General features: G+C 39.0%; 1 protein-coding gene across 2 annotated transcripts in view; it reads right to left on the bottom strand.

The window, feature by feature from the left end:
* The window catches only part of LOC149192469 (outer envelope pore protein 21, chloroplastic-like), a 55,814-nt gene extending 52,916 nt beyond the window's left edge, over positions 1-2,898 (bottom strand). Inside the window, exon 1 of one of the 2 annotated variants that reach the window (XM_089404619.1) lies at positions 2,609-2,898. In XM_089404619.1, the coding sequence (XP_089260745.1) occupies positions 2,609-2,701 (93 nt within the window). In that variant the 5' untranslated portion in view covers positions 2,702-2,898. The remainder of the gene's footprint in view (positions 1-2,608) is intronic. The other variant, XM_089404620.1, reaches the window with a different exon arrangement.
* Between the last annotated feature and the right edge of the window lie 18,729 nt (positions 2,899-21,627).

The raw sequence follows: 21,627 nt of genomic DNA on the forward strand, positions 1-21,627 counted from the left end.
ACACTTCTCTCTCTCTCTCCCCTCATTAATTGGGTACGGATTTCTGGGCCTCTCTCTCTCCTCATTAATCGGGTACAGATTTCTGGGCCTCTCTCTCTCTCCTCATTAATTGGGTACGGATTTTTGGGCCTCTCTCTCTCCACACATCCGAAATTTCAAGAGAGCGAAATTTTAGGAGGCCAAAATTTCAGGAGACTGAATTTCAGGACAGTTTGACCAAGTGTTGACCAATGTTGACTGCAGCTAACGCTGACCGCAGGTGGGCATTTGACCAGACTTTGACTGGGCTGAATTTAACTGTTTTGAGGGTTGTTTTATCTTGTTGTTTGGAGGCTGAATTTGACCGATTTGTTGAGGGTCAAATCTGCCCTTTTGACCAGTGTTGACTTTTCTAGTTAGGGCTTTTTTGCTACTATTATAAATTATCAGATTTGTAAATTGTACTATCTCTCTCTGCTGAACTATTGAAGACTAAAAGAAGATTTGATCAAGGGTTTCTCCACATTGAGGTTTGTCCCTGGCTGGTACCACATCTTGTGTCCTCTTGTCTTGGCTTGTCTTCTACTCTTTATGTTTATGTTCTATCTGCATTTTACTATAATGTTGATGTGATGTTGCTAATCTGAATATTGATACTAGGCTAATAAAGAAATTGAAGTAAAATTGCTCTAAAGGATAGAACATACCATTGTTGCCTAAAATTAACACATCGTCATGTGGAAGAATTGGAGAGAAGATTAAGGGGTTTTGATTGCTTTTCTTATAGTGCAAGTCAGCATCGAAGGGCTGGAGGCTGGATGTTTCGCCTTCAAGTCCTTTTGCCCTTGATTTTAGGGAGATATGTCATCTTTGAGGGATTTTGCCCCTTAATTTTTGTACATGTGGCTTAAACAGCCCTTTATTGTTGTATATTTTATTAATTAATATAGAAGAGAGCCTTGACTCTTTTACCCCTCCACGTGCTAGATTAGGAGTTTTTGGCTTTAAAATGTAAAATTTTAATGTAAATGGAGTTGAACTATTGAACACCTCCTCTATAAGTAGAGGTGCACTTAGTCTCATTTTCTCATGATGAGATTGGGGGAGAAATTCCTTAGAAGTCTGAAATTTCTATGACTTTTGTCTTCTTATATTTTTGCTATGGATGGATGAGTTGAGCAACTTTCTTCGGGACTTTATTGATGTGGATTTTGATCTCTTTTCCTGGGTGATTTATGGTGAAGCTTGGATGAATGCATTATAAACGTAAGTAATTGGTCTTTTTTTAATCTTGGTTAGTGTTTTATTGGATGCATATAAACAAGTATCAAGCAAGTGGTTATAACATTTGTTTAATGATCCTTGTTAAACAAACCCTTCTTCCAAGCCTTTGAGGAATTAGCAGATGAGCTCCTTCCCTTGATTCATTTATTGAAATTGAGAACCTTAATTCAAAACCCTACAGTAAGTAAGTGGACATATCCTAGTTCATTTTGAGTCTCATATCAACTTGGGATCAAGCCTGCTCACATCAGCAGCAGATGTGAGACATGCAAAAGATTTTATGGTTGATATCCTAAAACAATTCATGCATGCGAAGGCAAGGATGGACACTATCAGAAGTTCAGAACCCTGCTCCATGAGATTACAGACAAGTTGAATCTAACTCTTAATAAAGAACATAAAAAGGCCTCAAACAGATGAGCCCCAGCACTACGGGTTTTCAAGCATTTGCAAGAGCAAACGAGTAACGATGGGTGTTTCGCCTGCTACCGAATGACTGAAATTGTAAGGGAACAAACCGTAATGCTGGAATATGAGTTTTCAAACACTTGCAAGAGTAGATGAGTAATGATGGGTGTTCCCCCTACTACCCAGTGACTGAAATTGTAACGGAACAAACCATAATGATGGAATATGGGTTTTCAAGTACTTCCAAGAGTAGATGAGTAATGATAGGTGTTTCCCCTGTTACCCAATGACTGAAATTGTAAGGGTACAAACGTTAAAGATGGAAAATTCATAAGCAGACAGTGTGGAACTCCCATGCCTTTGTGGGAATGTGGGTGCCTAACAGGTGCAAAGCTACCTTTAGGCTCTGAGCTTCACCAGCTCAAAGCGAAATCAAAAACCACTAGAAGGGTGTCAAAGCTAAGTGATTTGACCTATGCCTTATTAAGGAATTCAAAAAGCTGCCCAACCAGAGGATGGGGAGGAGAGGATCCTGAATTTGCATATTAGATGTCTCTCTGTTTACCGATCAACTAAGAAAATATTCAGAAAACAACCCTGAAATCAAAGATTTCACAGAATAAGACTGATGACAGACTAGTAGCAACCCTTCACCTCATAAAGTAAAGCTCACACCAAATTGCAAATGGTCGGACACACCATTCAATGATGACAATAACAAACTACTGAAATGTTGCAAATAAGATGACAGATGTGAACAAGACGGATAGGAGCAATATCATATGCACATACACAGTGGCATTATTATTTGAGCCACTGTTGCTGTTGCCATGTACAGGTAAATATATAAGGAGAAAAAAATAAACAGAATTCCATCCATTGCAACGCATACCAAGTCCTTGGAAGTAGTAAGAACTAGCAAAGGCATGGTTAGTACCTGGAAGAAGAAGTTCGAATCAATGAAAAACTCCTCTTTCGCGTGGAGACACAGTTGCTTCTGCTGTGCGCTGTATCTCAAACACGTCTCCATCCCCCCACTTTCTCGGCTCTAATCTACCTTATCTGCACAGTGAGCACTGGTGTCCCTTGTTCTCTCTTCCGCGGATGTGGCGTAACCGCGAAAGTAATAGGGTTCAGGGTTTTGGCCTATTTCACAAAGAAGGTATAATAATGATACCTTGAACAACGTTTTGGCAGTGTATGGAATTTGGTGTTCTCCCGGTTTGTGTGATGGTTCGAGTGTTGTATTTATGTGGTGTATTTAACTAGATGTGTTGTGGGCTTAAATATGCCGTAGTTTAACTAGCCGGACGAATCGCTGGGAAAATTATGGAAATTTCGGTTATATTTAGAGAAAATTCAGTAAGGATTTGTAAATCCAAGTTATAGTTGTTAAATTTCAAAATTTTAGGTGTCCTAAACGTTTTTAATGGTGCTGAATCCATTTCCACTATCAAAAACACGATTCAAAAACTGCCTCTATAAAAAATTTTGAAATTATTTTGCCCAGAGTCCGGCTACTTTTGGCCGTCTAGGCGATTCCTCTGCCTCAGTGGACAACTCCCTTATATATTGTTCTACTCTCCAGGTTTGTGTGATAGTTCGAGTGTTGTGTTTATGTGGTGTATTTAACTAGATGAGTTGTGGGCTTAAATATTGTTGGAGTAATTATTGTAATCGTTTTAAAAGGTGTAAAGATATATACAAGGAATAGAAGATTGCAAAAAATCATTTTTTTTTAGGAATAAAGTTTAAAAAAATTAAATTAAATTAAATTTTAGAATTTAAAATGAGTTACATAATTTTAAAAAAATACTTTTAATAAACAAATAATTATAATTTTTTTATTTATAAAATACAAATAATTAAATACATTTAACATAATTATGAAAAGAGTGAGTCGCAATGGAGTCTAGGGTTATGATGGTGTGTGGTTTTTTTGCCAAGGGGAAATGCTATTTCCAATATAACACGCCGTTTTTTTTTTCCCTAGTCATCACCCTGAGTGTTATATCTGGGTATCCAGCGACTATGTCAGGACGCATTAACTTTGAGCGTGTTATATCTGAGTATCGAGCGGCTATGTCAAAGACGCATTAACTTTGCTATAGGATTACTCTCAAATCGACCAAATTGTCAGTACAATGGCGCGGCCAACAATCACTAGATCTTCCTCGGCACGCGGATCGGCTCCCTCCTATTTACGTTTACAGAGGATAGACTTAGTGATTGTAATCTAGATCTCATCACCGAAGGACCGGGCCGCAACTCAAATTGTTGGATTGCTCTTGATTCTGTATTCCATGGCGAGGATTTAGGAGACCGCTGCAATTTCTTAATCCCATTGGCATTGATACTTACAGTATTAAATGCGGGATGCAGAAATCCCAAACCTATCTTGGTCGCGGCTCCATGCATGTCTATCTACTCAAAAGACAAACAAGAATTCCCCAAATTCGAATCAGTTGCTCGATCTACACGACACCTAAAGGAGGCGGAGAGGTTTCAGAAGGGAAGTTACAGATTTCTTCAAACTGTCGGCTTGAATGTAATAGTCACCCATTGTTGCGTTCATCGACGTCCCAAGAGCAGATATTGCCCGACGATGGTGGAAGATATTCAACAGGCACCTTTTTTTAGTCACAAACCATCAATCTCATTGCATTACCCTGGATATCTTGACAATCTGAAGAGTGGGACATTCGACGAACAGATCAAATCCAGGTTTGTCTACTCTGCTCAGAACATAAGAACTAAGCCTTTGAATGGGTAATTCACAACCTACCTTCCATATCCTAGTATAAAATAGTGCTTTTAGATCCAAACCTGTTGTGTCATGTCCTCCCCTTTAATGGTGTCGGGCTTTTAGCTGGAGGTTTATTCTACGGTTGTTCAGGGATTGCAGTATATGTAAGGCAGAGGAAGGCGAAGGATGGATTTGGTTGCCCGTAATCTGCAGCACGGCCTGAATATAGGAGGAAACAACAAACCAGATGTGAATAATAAACAAACGGATCTCCAACGAAAATTGCACCAAGGATCTCAGATCCAAATTTTTATCAGATCACTGGAAGGAAAAACTATTTGTATGAGGGTTTGGAACTGGGAGCGGGTACAAACTCTGGAACAAAAGATTCGATAGCACATACGTATCCCAGCAAAACTGAAAAATATGATATATGCAGGGAGATCAATGGAAGAGGACTTCAAGCTGCAGGATTATGGCATTGGCCCCAATGCGACCATCATCCTTAACTTGAGACTTCTCGGACGATGTCTAGATCTAACTCAAAAAGCCAGCGTCATTCAAAGATGCAGTCAAAGGGAAAGGGAAGACAGAGTCACAAAAACAACCTAAACAATCTTCCACCCTTCTTGGTCCATATATCGTGAAGTAGATGACCCAAGTATCAGGAGAAGCAGATGACCGAAGTACCAATGTTGATGGTCAACCTAAACGAGATTTATGCAAAATTCCATTCAAAAAGCAGTTATATGTAGATTTAATGGCTTCTGGCCCAAATCAAAGACGCTATACCAATGGATCTACTCTACATGGACAGAAAATTGTGATATACATCTTTGTTCTAGGGGTTTTTTCATTGTAAAGTTGGATACAACAAAAGATAAAGACTAAGCATTAAATGAGGGACCATGGTTTTGGGGAAAAGCAGGGCTATTCATGACTCTTTGGGTTCTTGGATTTGATACAAATACCAAGAAGATTCTTAAAGGTGGATGCAAAACAAGTTTCAAAAGGCATCTTCATCTTTGCTAGAATCTTCATCTTCACAACAATTTGCAGTGGTCACAACGCCTTTACTATGAGAACACGACTTTTTGATGCGGCACATGTTTCCAAACTGGTCATCTTCAAAGCGCTTGTCCTCAAGTCAAAAATGACCCCAAAAGGAAAAAGCGTCAACCACAAAAGCCAAAAGGTTGGCAGTTTTCAGAAAATTAGGAAGCAAAAACAGATGGACCAGCGACTACAGAAAACACCTCAAACATAAATGACCAGAAATTTCAGGACACTCTATAGAAGGAAGAGGCTGAGAACAACTCTGCTTTAGTTCCAATATCTTCAAATCAACAAAAGCATATTACTTCTGAAAAAAAAAAAAAAAAACAAAGAAGAAGAAAGAAAAGTAATATGGTACCAAACGAACTCATGTATGAGAAAGTTCGAACTCAGAAAAAGAAGTCCCAGCAACTGTAAAAGAAGTCCCAGCAAATGTAAAAGAAACTCAAATGATTATTGTATCATCCAGTTCGGACTCAGAAAAAGAAGTCCCAGAATGTAAAAAAAACTCAAATGACTAGTGGTTGACGGAAAGTGGAGAAAAAGAAAGGTAAGAAAGAGTAGTCTAGTATAACTCTTCAATGAGTTTTTATTGATCTTGGATTCCAAGATATGTTGTTTTTATGCATATGCTTTTTTAGCATCTACAATATTTAATTTTGTTCAAAATGAATAAAATTGTGATTTTTCCTTGGGAAAAACATAATGATGACAAAGAGATATTCATTTTTACTAAAACTTTACATGCACACAAAAAGTGCAATAAATAAAACACTCTATTTAATTTTATATATAGAATTTCAAAACAATAATTAATATTTTCACATTTTTACATGCTAACATTTCACCATGTTTGCTATTACATTGATGTGGTTGTATTGGTTGGAGCACGGTGTTTCTACAAAGGCACGTTTGGCCCCTTGAACGAGATAGTGGAAATTCATTCAGTGCGGAACTCACAAGGCCATGGCACACAAACTGCCTCCATCATCACAAGCTATTTCGTTGACGAAGCCAACACGATGGAGTATGCGCACAGAATCTCCAAAGAATGGTGCCCAAAGCACGTATTGCAGTCTACAAGGTTTGTTAGGTATCTGGTTTCGTGACCTCTAACCTACTCTCTGCCTTCGAGAATGCGTTAGATGACAGAGTGGATGTTATCTCGATGTCGATTGGGTCAGATGCAATTCCTTATGTTAAATTACTAGAACTCTTATGGAAAGAAGACATTCAAGTTGAATTAGTCAACCATGGTCACCATGGCCATACATAATGTATTTCATCAACCATGGTCAACCATAGACAACATGTTAAGCATGGTCAACATGTTCATCCATTATCAATTATAGACAACATGGTCAACCACGATGAACTTGGTTAAATGATACTTGGCCATGGTCATCATGGCTAACATAATTAACCATGCTCAAACATAGTTGGATGTTCTACATGGTCAACCATAGTTTCACAATTTCTCCAAATGTCACCTTACTTTGACTCATCAAGGCCATGAAGGCGAAGTTAAATCCACACAGAGGAAGCAAGTCACTCCATACATTCCCACTTCTTACCATAATTTATATAGGGTAGATTGGTTATTGTCGTGTGCTTTTAGATTTTGGATTATATTAATCTATTTTTTTTTTCTTTTGTTTAAGGAAGATTAGATTTTAGTTAATCAAACACAATGTTTGATCTTATTCCAAAACTAAAAGACAATTTGTCCTTCCTTGTCATTCTTAAGGCAATAACAATGGGATCATGTGCTTTCAAGTAGCATCCCTCTTTAGTCCTATGCATGAAATCAAATACTACATCCAACTACACTTTAACCTCATGCTTAAGAAGAAACTCACTCTATTTATTTTTTTTCTTTGAAAATGGCAAAACTTATCATAATTAAGTTGTCAATTAACATCGAGGAGAACCATCATCATCTTTATTTCTTTATATTTTCTTCACATTTAAGAAAATTAAACAATTATCCAATTATAACACTTTTGGGTTTTATTAGAGAACCAAAAATAATTTCAATTTAAATAATATTAAAAAAAATCAATATTCTTGGTCATTAACACTAAAACTATCTTCAATAATATTATATATATTTTAATAATAATTAGATTTAATTATGTAGATATAAATATTAACTTTTAATAATAATAATAATAATAATAATATTCATTTTTAAGGTCACAGCCAAGCCAGACACCAAATTGGTGTATGAGACCCCCTTGTTTGTGGGACAAGGGACCCACCTCCGCGCAGCGATTTGACTGCTAAGTCTACGAAGGCATACATACTCTACCCCCCTCTGGTTTTGAACCTGTGACCTCTTAGGAGGAAACACATGCTCTTAACCATTAGGCCCACTCAAGTAATAAAACTTCATATTAAAAAATAATTAATTATTTAATTTATTGTTTTAGATATTAATTTTTATTTATATAAAAAAAATTAAAATATATATTATTGTATCCATTTATAATATTAATAATTTATTAATTTACAAATGAAAAATATAAATATAAAATAATAAAAAATTGAAATTGAAATTTTAATATATAAACATAACATTGATAATCTCTTAATCTACATATGGAAAATATAAACATAGAATAATAAAAATTAAAAATTTATACATTTACAAGAATTATTATATAGAATAATAAAAAGTAAAAATATATACTTTTACAAGAATTATTATATAGAATAATAAAAAGTAAAAATATATACTTTTACAAGAATGACTGTCAAATTTTAAAACTGATGTGATTTTATAAAAAATTTAATAACTAAAGATGATCATGAGATTTCAAGAAATCATAATATACCAAACTAATGTGTATACTCGAAACTTTTTACTACTTATTCTTGAAACTTGCATCATACCATGTTTTTTTGTCATTATTTTCTCTGTTTGATAATTTCATCATTCCATGTGCCTTTTTTTTGTGCTTTAGCCTTTATTTTTCTTTTTTAATCATTACAATCAATACCAATCAGTGACTTTAGAAATAGTAAGACGTTAGGTTTGAATGTTACAGTCTATACCAACTAATCATTTTCTTTGGCTTTAATAAAAGTTTAGAGTTGGAATGGGAAATTATTATATGATATGACTCGCAAGTGAAACTAAAAACTACTTTGTGACGCAGCAGAGGTGATAGTAAAAGCTGCAGCGTATATAGAGGAGCGTTGCACGCTCATACTTTATTAAAGACAAATAAATTATTTTTTTAACAAGCATTGCATTCCATGGCTTCCTTTCATAATAAGAATCTACAGTTGAGGGGCATGGCCTCTCCAAAACAGTGAAATCCACTTTTCCCCAAGTGAATTTCTTATTCAAAACCTCCCCATATGGCAATTCAGGTTCTCATGTGCAAAAAGTATATATTCCCACTAAATAAAATATATGTTTCAAAGACAGCAGAAACGTCTATATAGTCGACTCAATGACGAAGTGCAGTAAAGTTTCCCACATTTATACAGTCGACTAAACGATGATGCAAAGGTGGACACTAGCAAGATTTTACAAAACATTAATTGTTCCACGAGTTGGACGTACCAGTAGGTTGATCAAGTTGCTTATGGAGCCGCGTAGGTTGCGCCTTTAACACCTTAGGCAACGACTACTGCGCCACAGGGGATTGTGGGCACAAGGCACCACCTGTTACCCTAGCGGAGTTCACACTCGGTGGCGACAAGAACAAGGATTTCTTCGACATGAGCCTCATCAACGACGTGTTATTTAAAATAGCACCCATCTTATTCTAATCAAATTTTGAACAGATGTCACTTAATGGGCAAAACAAAAGACGAACTGATCCGAACTTAAACAGGAACCCAACAACTTACAAATATAATCATAAACACGGAGATGCAATAGAAAAACACTTCATTTCATTAATAGAAAAATATTGAACTATGCTTACAAACAGAATGAAAATAAGATAACTCGAGCGATGGTAGCTTATCTTTAAGAAGCAATGTGGCAGCTACATGCCTCTGAACTATGTTACAATGAGGCTCAAGGGTCTATTTATTATTGGAAAACATAGAAAACCCTAGACAACCAAAACCCTAACCCCAGGAGATGTGACACCAAGAGTTTGTGGGCCCCGTTGGGGTTAGTTGGGTAGCCAACTTCTTGGGGTCGTAACTTGGTCATATTATCTTCGTTTTGTGTGTATGATACCTTGTCAGAAAGGTCTCGCCGAGTACTACAAGTTTCACCGCAAGCCCTTACCAATGGCTATGGGCTTGTTGTGGACCCCGAAAAAATGTCGTTTAGGGGGTCAAAACTGCTCCAAAAGTTTAGGACCCGAAAAAACTGCTAAAAAAAGTAAATGTTGAAAGGAACAAGGAAACAAAGGAAACTGACTAGGGGGTCTAGGTGGAATAGGTGGGTGGCAACCAATATCCACCTAGATCATTCCTCCCCCTTGAGGAAGCAATGGTCCCTATTCCTGGTCCCTAGTGAACCACTTGCCCTGGTGAAAGAGTTGGTCTGCTTTGACAACTCGATATAACTGTATCCTCTATTGGCTAGTGTTATTAATCTGTGTGTCAATGATCTGATCAGTTGTGGCATGTTCCATGCAGTCTTGGTTGAGCTCTGTTGGTGTGAGTTGTTCTGCAATGTCAGATGTGTCCAACAATGGTGGAAAGTATGGTCGAAGGCGATCTACATTGAACATTAGGTGCAGACCAAGGAACGATGGGATGTTGAGCTCGAAGGCATTGTCATCGACGACCTTGGTGATGGTGTATGGCCCATATTGGAGCGGGCGAAGCTTGCGGTGGGGTCCAACAAGGCACTCCTTCTGCAAATGTAGTCAAACTTTGTCACCCACTTGGAACTTGTGCGGCACTCAATGTTGATCATGGCGCTGCTTGTACTTAGCATTGGCTCTATCCAATATATCATGGACCTGTTGGTGGATGTGTTGAATGCGCTCAATGAAGTTGTTATCCCTTTCAGCTTTGGACTGAACGTGAGCTGAATATACCTGAGTGGATGCAAATGGTATGGCCACATCAATGGGGCATAATGGATGAAATACCAACCCTACCTGAAAGGGGTTGTAGCCCATTGAGCTGTGGAAAGCTTTGTTGTAGCTATGTTGGACATAGGGGAGACTTTCATCCCACATGCGTGGATGCTTCGAGTTGTACATGCATAGAATGTGTACGATCATCATGTTGACAACCTCTGTTTGGCCATCAGTTTGGGGATGGAAAGTCGTGGACTTAGTAAGTTTTGTATCCAGCATCGACAAGAGACTTGACCAAAATGCACTCAAGAATTTGTTGTCCCGATCTGAGACAATGGACTGTGGAATCCCAAAGTGTACCCACATGATGAGCCTCATCATTGGGTAACTATATGGATCTTAATACACCTCCAAGCTTACTAAAATCAATTCTTCTCATAATTCCTTACATGTTTTAATTATATTTTGCTTAATGAGATAAGTAAAAGTAAGATGTTATGTCTAGTCGTCTAATATCCATTGATTACATGTTTTTGGGAGCAAATCATGGTGATTTTGGCTAATTAAGGTGCAGGAACTTGAATGAGACAAGAAGGAGAGATTATAAGAGGTGGATCTTCCTCATTAAATCCTCACTCATTCAAATATCCCTCAATCAAATCACATTAGCTCAAAGTTGCAAGCAGCCGAGTCATGGAGATCATTGGTAGCTGAGCCAGTGATAGTTAAGAACCAATTCATGTTGAGTTTGGGAGCCAAGCCAGTCTCCAATAAGTTCATTTAAGGAAGTTATTGGAGACTTCAGTTGTATAAATAAGGAGGCCTAGAGCCTCATTAGGATTCAGATTTTTTATGTAAGAGAACTAAGCATTTTCGAGTTGAAGGATTGTGGAAAAATACTTATAAGTAATTTTTTGATATGTTAATGAGAATGAGCATTTCCTTGATCCATCACTGAGTTGACTCAGAGGGCTGAAGATCTTGGGTTAGGGCCAAACCCTAGAAGCACATGCTCCTCTTATTGTACTTGTATGCTTAGGTTATTTCATAGATTAATTGTTGAATTGATTTTGGCATCGTTTCATTGCAAGTATTGGTGAATTTGATAAGTTTGCTTCCATCTGTGCATAGCTTTAGCAGTAGCTTTAGAGAGATAAAGGAATACCAAAAAGGCTAATAGCAAGTGGATCTTGCCTCACTCCTCCCTTTAGGGACCATGGTTTAAGGAAAAATTGTTATTCAGCCCCAAAAAGACAAATTTCTGATTTCTTATGGAATTAAGGGTTTTCTGCTAATTAGGCCAGCATCTTTTCAATTTTCAAGAATAGGTTTCAGTTGTTATTTCTGATATCTCCAGCTTTGTATTAGATCTCATGGTGTTTCACAATATTCTACAAGTATTTCCATGCATGAACTAGGCAAATGAATGATGGAGTTTTGTTTTCTTATGTTGATTTGAAATCTTTATTGTTTTGACATGATTCATGGGTAAATGTTAGTGATGTGTGTATTGCAGGATTTTCAATAGTGCAGGAAGATCTCATGTTAGCAGCCCCAGCCTAACCTCATCCATCCATGATAACCAAAAGCCTCTAAGTCCATAAACCAATTTATCATTCCATAAGAACCATTTTCCATGTTTGTTGAGCAAATCCAACCATCTTACAAAGTTTGGTTTGAGTTATGAGGAAGTCCTAGCCACTCCCTTGCCTTATGTCTTCCATCATTCACCTTCCCTAAGCCCTATACCACCTTCCAAATCACTCCTTATGCTTTCGACTGAATTCTGTAGGAATACAAGGGATCCTGTAGAAGCATTAGGACATCCTGTAGTACAACCTATAGTGGCCTGTTTTGAGGCTGATTTGTGGAAAATGCATCCAAAAAGTTAGGAGAAGACCCATGCTTGCCTCCCAAGCCATCTGACCCTTCACAACCATCTCTCTCCACACCTAACCCACCTGCCATACAACCAAGAAGAATTAGCATTCATATTTTCACAAAAATGACAAAAAGGAAAAAAGGTTATTGTGTTCATTCATATGCACAGTAGTAAAGTGTTTGATTATCTCAAATTGCATGCTTAGGATAGGATTACACATATGTTAGTTTAGAATTATTCTGAAGTAAGATCTCTTAACAAATAGTTAGATGAGGGGTGTGTTTAAAGCATTTATTTCAGACTTTCATTACTGCAGAAGACAATATTTCAATTCTCTCAATTAGGGTTAAATTTCCCCTTCTCCATTAGTAATCAAACTTCTTCTAAATCAGTAAAAGGTTGGTTTTAGAAACCCTAGTGGTCTATTGCCAACTTAGCAGTGACAAAGAGTGGACCCATTGCATCTAGTGTATACAACACTGTCACCTCCAAGTTTGTACGAACCTTTGGTTGATAAAGTAAAGTTGGTAGCCCTAGGAGTTGCAACAGTCTTGTTGCGATACAGGTGTTCATCACTTTTTGGTGTCGTTGCCGAGGAGGTGTCTGAGTAGATGTGATTTTTGCTTTCTTTCTTCCCTTTCTTATCTCTTCCATTCTACTATTAGCTTCATTTTTGCAAAATTAAGTGTAAGTTGGTTTGCTTTCCTTTCCATTCTGCAAGGGAGATTCCATTCAATTTGTCATTTCAATTCTGCAATTAGTCTTAAAGCTTGAAAAAAAAAACAAAACAAAAACACTTCTTTCATACCTCGTAGGAATAGGGATAGCTTAGGAAAATTTCTACCAAATACTCCCACCACTTCAAATAGCCAACCTTCCCTCTTCTTTGGCGGCTGTGAATTGGAGGACCCCTTAAGCGAACAACCAGAGATTTTTGAAGAGCCTACAGGGGGAGAAGAAGAAGGAGAACCCATTCCAACTGACTTAATGGCTGAAAATAGAAATAATAGATGAGATAGAGAAAGAATTGAGGATCATTTTCCCACCCTAGAAACCAATGGGGGTGCCAAGATGAAAAACATAAGCCCCTCTGCTCTTCCTCACTTCCATGGCCTGACCTGAGAAGATCCAGATACTTTCTTGTTTGAGTTCGATGTCATATGCATAACTTATGATTACACCACTGATGATCAGAAGTTGAAATTATTCCCATTCACTCTCAAGGATGCAGCTCTGCACCGGTTCATGGGTTTACCTGGGGACAACATCACCACCTAGGCTCAGATGTAGTAAGTCTTTAACAACAAGTATCAAGATGACTACAGGTCCAAATACACTAAAGAGGAAAATTTTAGAATGACCTTGGGGCATGATGAGTCCTTAGAGGATTATGAGGAAAGATTCCAACTTAGCTACAAAAGGGCCAGGTGCACACTTGATCCTAAGTCACTGAAGCTAGTCCTGCTTAGGGGGGTCATGGAAGATCTTCTAGATACCCTAAACCTGCTAGCAGGAGGGGACATCTACCAACTACCCTATGAAGATATCAAGACCGTCTTTAAGAACCATTCTAGGGCAGCTAGGAAAAATGGTAGGGGTAGTCAACCAGTGGCTAGCTCATCCTCTTCCAACACATCTATAAGAAATGAAATTGGAAATATGTTGGAAGATTTCAAGAGTGAAATGTTGCAAACCCTTTCCCTATAGATGGACCCTATGCATATCAAGAGAAAGTAGGAGGAAGCAGAGAGAACATTAGCCATCTTCTGCCCCAGATGCACAAGGAGGCACCCTAGGAATGAATGTCCATTAAACCTTATAGAAATTTGCTCGGTCTGTGAAGAAAACCACTCCATAGACAAGTTCCCTTCTCTACTTGGACTAAAAGTTGTGTATCAGGGAACTGAAGGGGTGACTGAACAACTCTGCTACATAAATCAAAGGAGGCCTCATGGGCCTCGACCGTACCAGAAGGGAATGCAAGGGTCATCCTATGCATATTACAACCTAACCAAAACACATCCATTCCCTCTTGGGGCCCCCTCTGATCATCCCTCTTGGTCTACACCTTCTCCTTGGTCTTTTGCACCTCAGTACCATTCACAGCCGACCAACCAGCCATTTTAGCCATATACTCCTCCACAGCCTCAGTGGAATGCACCACCCTAGGGGTGGAGGCCCCCATACAACAATGCTCCAACTTTATTGCCTTCACCTCCTACTCAACCACAACTTTTACACCCTGCTCCACCTAAACAACCTCAGATGCCTGCCCAACCAAATCCGAACCTGAACAACAAACAGGCACAACAGGTCTACAATGGAGAGACATCCTACCCTGCTTATGCTGTGGAAATTCAGGAAATCAACCTGAGGTCTGGGAGAGTACTCCTAGACAACCAACCTCCATCTCCACTGCGGGAGGGTGACAAGGAAAGAGAGGAAAGTATGCCTAGAGTGAATCTACCACCCTTTCTTGAAATATTAACTCATCCAATCCAGCCTACTCTAGAAGAGAATGGACTTCTAGGTGAATTGAAAAATCTATGTGTCAAAATTCCACTTCTCCAAGACATTAAGGATGTACCTATTTACAACAAATTGATTAAAGAGAAGTGTTTCAAACATCCAGGGAGGCGAAAAAGAGACACCCCTACCATTAATGTCATTGGACAATTGTCTGACTTAATGTTGGGGTAGGTAATTTTCCCAAAGTATTTAGACCCTGGAAGCCCTATAGTAGATGTGCACATCAATGGCACCATTATCCCACACACCTTGATTGATCTTGGGGCTGTCATTAATGTAATGACTAAGGACACCATGCTCAAGCTGAATTTTCAGGGTTCATTAAGAAAGACCACGACAGTCTTGCAGCTTGCACACTGATCCATAGTAGCCCCTGAGGGGATTGTTGAGGATGTGATGGTCTCCATTGACTCCTGGGAGTACCCTGCAGACTTCCTAGTTCTCCAGCCTAAGGCCAAGCTTAATGGTTATCCTCTCATACTTGGGAGGCCTTGGTTAGCCACTGTCGATGCCTACATCAATTGCAGGGCTGGAAACATGACTATAAAAAATGGGCATCTATCCAAGTAGTTGGTCTTGTACCCTCCTACTCAGCCATATTTAGAACATGATTTACCTTTATGGCTAGAAAAGGAGGAAGAATATGAAGTTTACTCAGCTCAAATCTATACCCTAGAAATTGCCATGGGAGTAGGACAACCTGATGAAGATGATTTGATTGAACACATCCTACAAAATCCAACTCCAAACACCTTGTCCTTAGAAGAAGTAGTGAAGGAAACCAAGAGAAACCATTAGATTGATGTATGCTTAGCATCAAACCCTACTCGTGTCAAGACAATAGAATTCGGCCCTAAAAGAACTTTGAAAATCAACCCCTCTCTTTTTGTACACCAAGAAGAAGAGTTATGTGACATGCTAAGGGAACATTTGGATGCCTTTGCTTGGAGTTACAAATAAATGAAGGGAGTGCGCCCCTCGATGTGTACTCACCACATTTATATCAAAGAAAGTTGCAAACCAGTCTGACAACCCCAAAGGAGAATGAATCCAGCTCTCAAGGATATAGTCAAAGAAGAACTACAAAAGCTACTAGATGGAGGATTCATTTACCCTATCTCAAACAGTGAGTGGGTGTCTCCTTTGGTGCTAGTTCCAAAGAAAAATGGGAAGTGGAGGATTTGTGTTGATTACAGAGAGTTAAACAAAGAAACAAAGAAGGACCATTTCCCTCTACCTTTTATTGACCAAGTGTTAGATGGCCTGACATGGAAAAAGTTTTTCTCTTTCCTAGATGGGTTCAACGAGTACAATCAAATCCAGATTAGCCCAGAGGACCAGGATAAAACCACCTTCACTTGTCCTTGGGGTACTTTCTCTTATAGGGTCCTTCCTTTTGGTATATGCAATGCCCCTGCCACTTTCCAGAGGGCAGTCCTGAGTATCTTTGCCAAGCTAGTCCATGATGCAGTGGAAATTTATATGTATGACCTTACACCTTATGGTTGTGATTTCCAGGAGGCTCTCTCTAACCTAGTTAAGGTGTTGAACAAATGCATTGAAATGAACTATCCCTTAGTCCCGAAAAATGTGAGTTCTTGATGACTGTAGGGACTATTCTAGGTCACTCAATATCCCATAAAGGACTGCAAGTTGACCCAAACAAGATAGCCATCATCCAAAGGGTCCCAGCTCCGCAAAAACAGAGGGATGTCAGAAGTTTTCAAGGTTTAGTCGGATGCTATAGGAGATTTATAAAAGACTTCAGCAAGTTAGCTTCTCCCTTATTTGGGTTATTGGCCAAAGACTCTGAATTTTTATGGTTAGAAAGTTGTAAAGAAGCCTTGGACACCCTAATGAACAAGTTGACTACTACACATATTCTCCGAGGCCCAAATTGGGCTCTTCTTTTCCATATACATGTCGATGCCTCTCATAAATCCATAGGAGCAACTCTAGGCCAGATAGATGACAAGATACCTTATGCCATTTACTTCATCAGTAAGAATCTATCAAAAGCTGAGCTGAACTACACAATGACTAAAAAAGAGCTCCTAGTTGTTGTGCATTCATTGAATAAATTTAGGTATTACATTACTGGTTACCAAACATTTGTGCATACTGAACATGTTGCAGTTAAATACTTGATGAATAAACTTGATGTAAATGCCCGTATTATTAGATGGTTACTTTTATTGCAATAGTTTGATTTAGCTATTATCGATAAGCCTGGAAAGGAGAATGTTGTTGCATATTCTTTATCCAGATTGAATTTGCCTACATGGGAGGAAGGAATGGTTGATGATCAGTTACTAGATGAACACTTATTCGCCATTTCAGTTCTCTCTCCATGGTTCGCTGACACAGAAAATTACTTGGTGTCTGCACAGTTTCCACCAAATATGTCCTCCAAGGAAAAGAGAAAGATCATAAGGAAGAGCGCCCCATTCACTTGGATTGGGGGAAACCTCTTCAAACTAGGCCCGGATCAAATTCTGAGAAGATGTGTCAGGGAGGAGGAAGTCTTTGACAACATTCAAGGTACTACAAGCTGGTTATTACTCATGTTATTACGGGCCCACTCTTCACCAAGATGTGAGGAGGTATGATCGTGCCAAAGTATGGGGAAACCTACCCCAAGGGATGAAATGCCTTTGCAACCTCAAGTGACTTTCAAGCCATTTGACAAGTGGGGCTTGGATTTCATTGGACCCATTGGCCCTCCATCTAGGAAAAAGCAGTACATCATTGTGTGCACTGATTATTTAACCAAGTGGGCTGAAGCTAAGACCATCAAAGCAACAACAGAAAAAAAGTGGATGAATTCTTAAGGGAAAATGTATTTTATAAGTTTGGGTATCATAGAGAATTTGTCATTGATCAAGGCAGTCAATTTACATCTCACGTGATTGAGAATTTGTTAAGCCAACACAATATCAAGCACAAAACATCCACTCCTTACCACCCATAGGCTAAAGGGCAAGTGGAGGTGACTAACAGAGCGCTAGAAGGCATTCTAATCAAAGTGATTAGTAGCAACAAAAAGGATTGGGAAGATAGATTAGTTGAGGCCACTTGGGCCTACAATACCACTTGGAAGACCACCACTGGGTTCACTCCTTATGAGCTGGTCTATGGGAAGAAAGCCCTGTTGTCCATTGAATTTGAATACAACACCTTAAGAATGGCAACACAACTGGATCTATATCTCACCAGGGCACAACAAGAAAGATTGCTCCAGCTGAATGGGTTAGATGAATTTAGGATGTAGGCCCTCCTGCACACAAAGGTGACTCAAGTTCAAAGCAAAATTTGGCATGAAAAAAATATAAAGGACAAACAGTTTCAAGAAGGTGATTGGTATTTGTTGTATGATTCCAGGTACAAGGATTTTAAAGGTAAGTTAAGGACTATATGGTTAGAGCCTTATGTCATAGAAAAATGTCATGATAATGGTGTTGTACAGATAAGAACCATTGATGCATAGGTTGCCCCTTTACTTGTCAATGGGTATAGATTGAAGAGCTACAAGAAGCCCTTGTCAAAGCAAAAATTCATCAATAGAGTGATGGTGGTGGAGCAAGTCTCAGCTTCCACCCCACTAAGCCCCTGCAATAAATAAATAAATGAGGGACCTGAGTCCTACTGTTGGGTTGAAAACCTCTTGAGGCGGCCCAAGGGTGTTGTAAAAAAATAAAAATATCTTTGGGTGTAAACCTATTTTGAGGCACCCAGGGTAGGCAACTAGGATGAAAACCTCCTTGGAGGCAGACTAGTTAAAAAAAAAAAGGGAGAAAAGGTAAAAAAAAAAAATGGAAATTTTGTTTTGTAGGTCAGCAAGAGGAGGATAAGCACAACATGAAAGGAACAGAAGGACCTACAAGATCCATATTTCAATCCCTCCATCTCATATCTTTCATCATTCATCCATTCTTCCATTTATGAACCCCTCCAGCTCAACTTACACAGGCTCTGTGTTTTCTACAGGATTCCCTGTAAACCTACAGGAGTTTCCTGTAGGAATTACAGTGGCCTTGAAAATCCCAAGAAAAATGGTCCTAGAGCAAGGGGATGACAAGCCTGTGTCTGAAAAAAAAAAACCATTCACTCCACCACATCATAGCCATGCATTTCATCCATGTCACCCGTGCATCCATCCAATAAATCAATTAAAAAAAAACAGTTTACAAAGGAAAAAAAACAACAAATAGAAGAGGGAGAGAAGAAGGAAAGAGGGACAATACCTGAAGACCACAACTCTCACCTACCATTCCCTACAACCCTTCTCCACTCATGTCAACATCCCTCATGCTCCAGAATTGAGAAAAAGTATGAAATTTTAGGGGAGAGGCAGCTACAGGACATCCTGTAGGTTTCCTGTAGGAAATCTTGTAGCAGCCTATCCCACAAAGGAAACTTCACAAGTTTGCAACCATCTTCAGCACAAGGATTCCAAGGTTGAGGAAGCTCCTCTAGAGATCAACAGCGACATCAAGATCACCAACATCACTCTCCAGCACCTACACATCAAAATAGGCAAATACACAAAAGAATATGCAACAAAAACACAACATAGAGACATCACTCTCCAGCATGCATCATCATCAAAGCATCTTACCCATAGGTATGTCATCTTACTCATGCTCTCTTGTTAGTACGATATGATCAAAATTGTAGGATTATGTGAGAGTTGGTTTTATAAGTAAAGGTGGCCAATTAACTTGGCCACCTTCGGCTAGTCGACGAGGAGAAAAACAGTTAGACCACTCCACATGTGGCAAAAGTTAAATCAGAATAAAAAGGGAATAAGGCCAAAAATGGTTAATTTACGGAAGAAAGAAGTGGGAGATGATTACGAGGTAAGGTGGAATGATGGACTGATAGTGGGACCAACAGTCCAAAAGGAGGTGCTCATACTTAGACATCCAACACACCACCCCACACAATCATCCATATATGGAAATAAAACATTGATTCCCATACAAAGAGAGCATTAACAATCTCGAGAATTCATCGAAAAAGAGGTTGCTCTCGGCCTTCTTGAAGTAGCACCTACATGATACAGTTAGCATTTACAACGCAAGAGATCTACAGGATCCTACAGGAAGCCTACAAGACACAGAGGAGTCAACCTACAGGATTATTAGCACTAAGGGAGGAGAAATGAAAGGTTGTCCTCACCAGAACGTAGCAAAGTGGGGTAGGAGTTATACCTTCCATGTTTTCCAATTAAAAGAAGAAAAATACTCAATTTGATTAAGGAAATTGCAGTATAGGAGAATTGTATTGAAAATTTAATATCCAAACCTCTCTTACCTTCCTGAATTCTTGAATTGTATCCATACAAGCCTCCACAATTACCAGAGAAGGATGACAAGAGGTTTCAACAAGAGAGAACCCACAAACATAGTAAGGATCCACTAACATCCTCCTGTAGTATAAATTTTCACAAGGCACCAATGGATGGGGTTCTTTGAGAGGATGAGAAGATACGATGATGAGGTAGCCAGAGAATTTTCTCTCTCACTCATACCCCTCACTAGGACCCATGCCACTTTTGTGTTGAAAGGCGTATCAGTAGTAATCACCCTTGAAGTTATAAGTAGAATCACTACACTCCCTTTAGGGTTATCACGGAGAAAAGAAGACAAGGGTAACAACACCCTTGCAAAGAAGAGATTCTTTTTGGAAGGGGAGGAGCCAATGGAGGACAAAAATGGGGTTATAAGGGAAAGCATTCCATACCCTTGGAATGAAGTTAGTTACCACCTCATTAAATACATATCATGTGAAGGGAGATACAATGTGGTGTATGGATACCACTTCAGACTCCTCCAAGAACTGAGATTTGGAGAAAACACACCTCCTCAAAACAGATTGAGTATACCCTATTTTCTTCTTCAATCAATGATAGACATGAGCATCAAAGTGCAGGAGGGAAAACATCAACAACTAGCCCATCATGGGTTGATCAAACTCATCCTAGAAGATGCTCTACAAAACCTAAGACTCCTTATTACATGGACAACCTTTAGAGACATGCAGGCAGGAGGAGCAATTCAAGCTCTTGAATATGACAAAAGCCCCACTGCTAGTGAGAGGGAAGAAGAAACATAAGAGGAAAATGAAGAAGAAACATAGGAGGAAGAAATAGAGGAGGAAAAAGAGGAAGAAATAGAGGAGGAGAATGAAGAAGAGACAGAAGAAGGAACAAAAGAAGAGACAGATGAGCAGAGTGAGGAAATAGAGGAAGAAGAAGAGGAAGACAAGAATGAGAAGGAGAATGGAAAAGAGGAAACAAAATAGAAGGAAGAACAGAGGTCTATAGTTCAAGGCAAAGAAGGGGAAGAATCACCAAGGGTATCTCCATAACCCACTAAGAAAGAGGCAACAGTTGCTCTTACTACCCTAAGTACACCTATCAAGTCAAAAGGGAAGAGGCAAAGACAAACCCCACTATACTTCAGGACAAGAAAGAGCACAAGGATTAGGCAAGGAAGACCTCAAACCCCCACCAAAACTCCAATTGTCATTGAAGATTCACCAAAGCAGCAAGAAAAGGCAGCTCCTCTAGAGAAAAATCAAGGGGAAGGATCATCAAAATAGGCCTCTCCCAAATCTCCCATCACTTATGTTAGGAGGCCTATCACAAGGTCAGCCTCATAAAAGGGAAAAGGTCTCCTACAAGAGACATAGACAGACCTACAGGAAGCAGAGGCCATCCTACAAGAAACTCTGTT

This window comes from Pinus tabuliformis, chromosome 2_2 (assembly GCF_031772625.1).
Source record: "Pinus tabuliformis cultivar Carrire ecotype Pingquan chromosome 2_2, CPIR1, whole genome shotgun sequence".
Lineage (NCBI taxonomy): Eukaryota > Viridiplantae > Streptophyta > Pinopsida > Pinales > Pinaceae > Pinus > Pinus tabuliformis.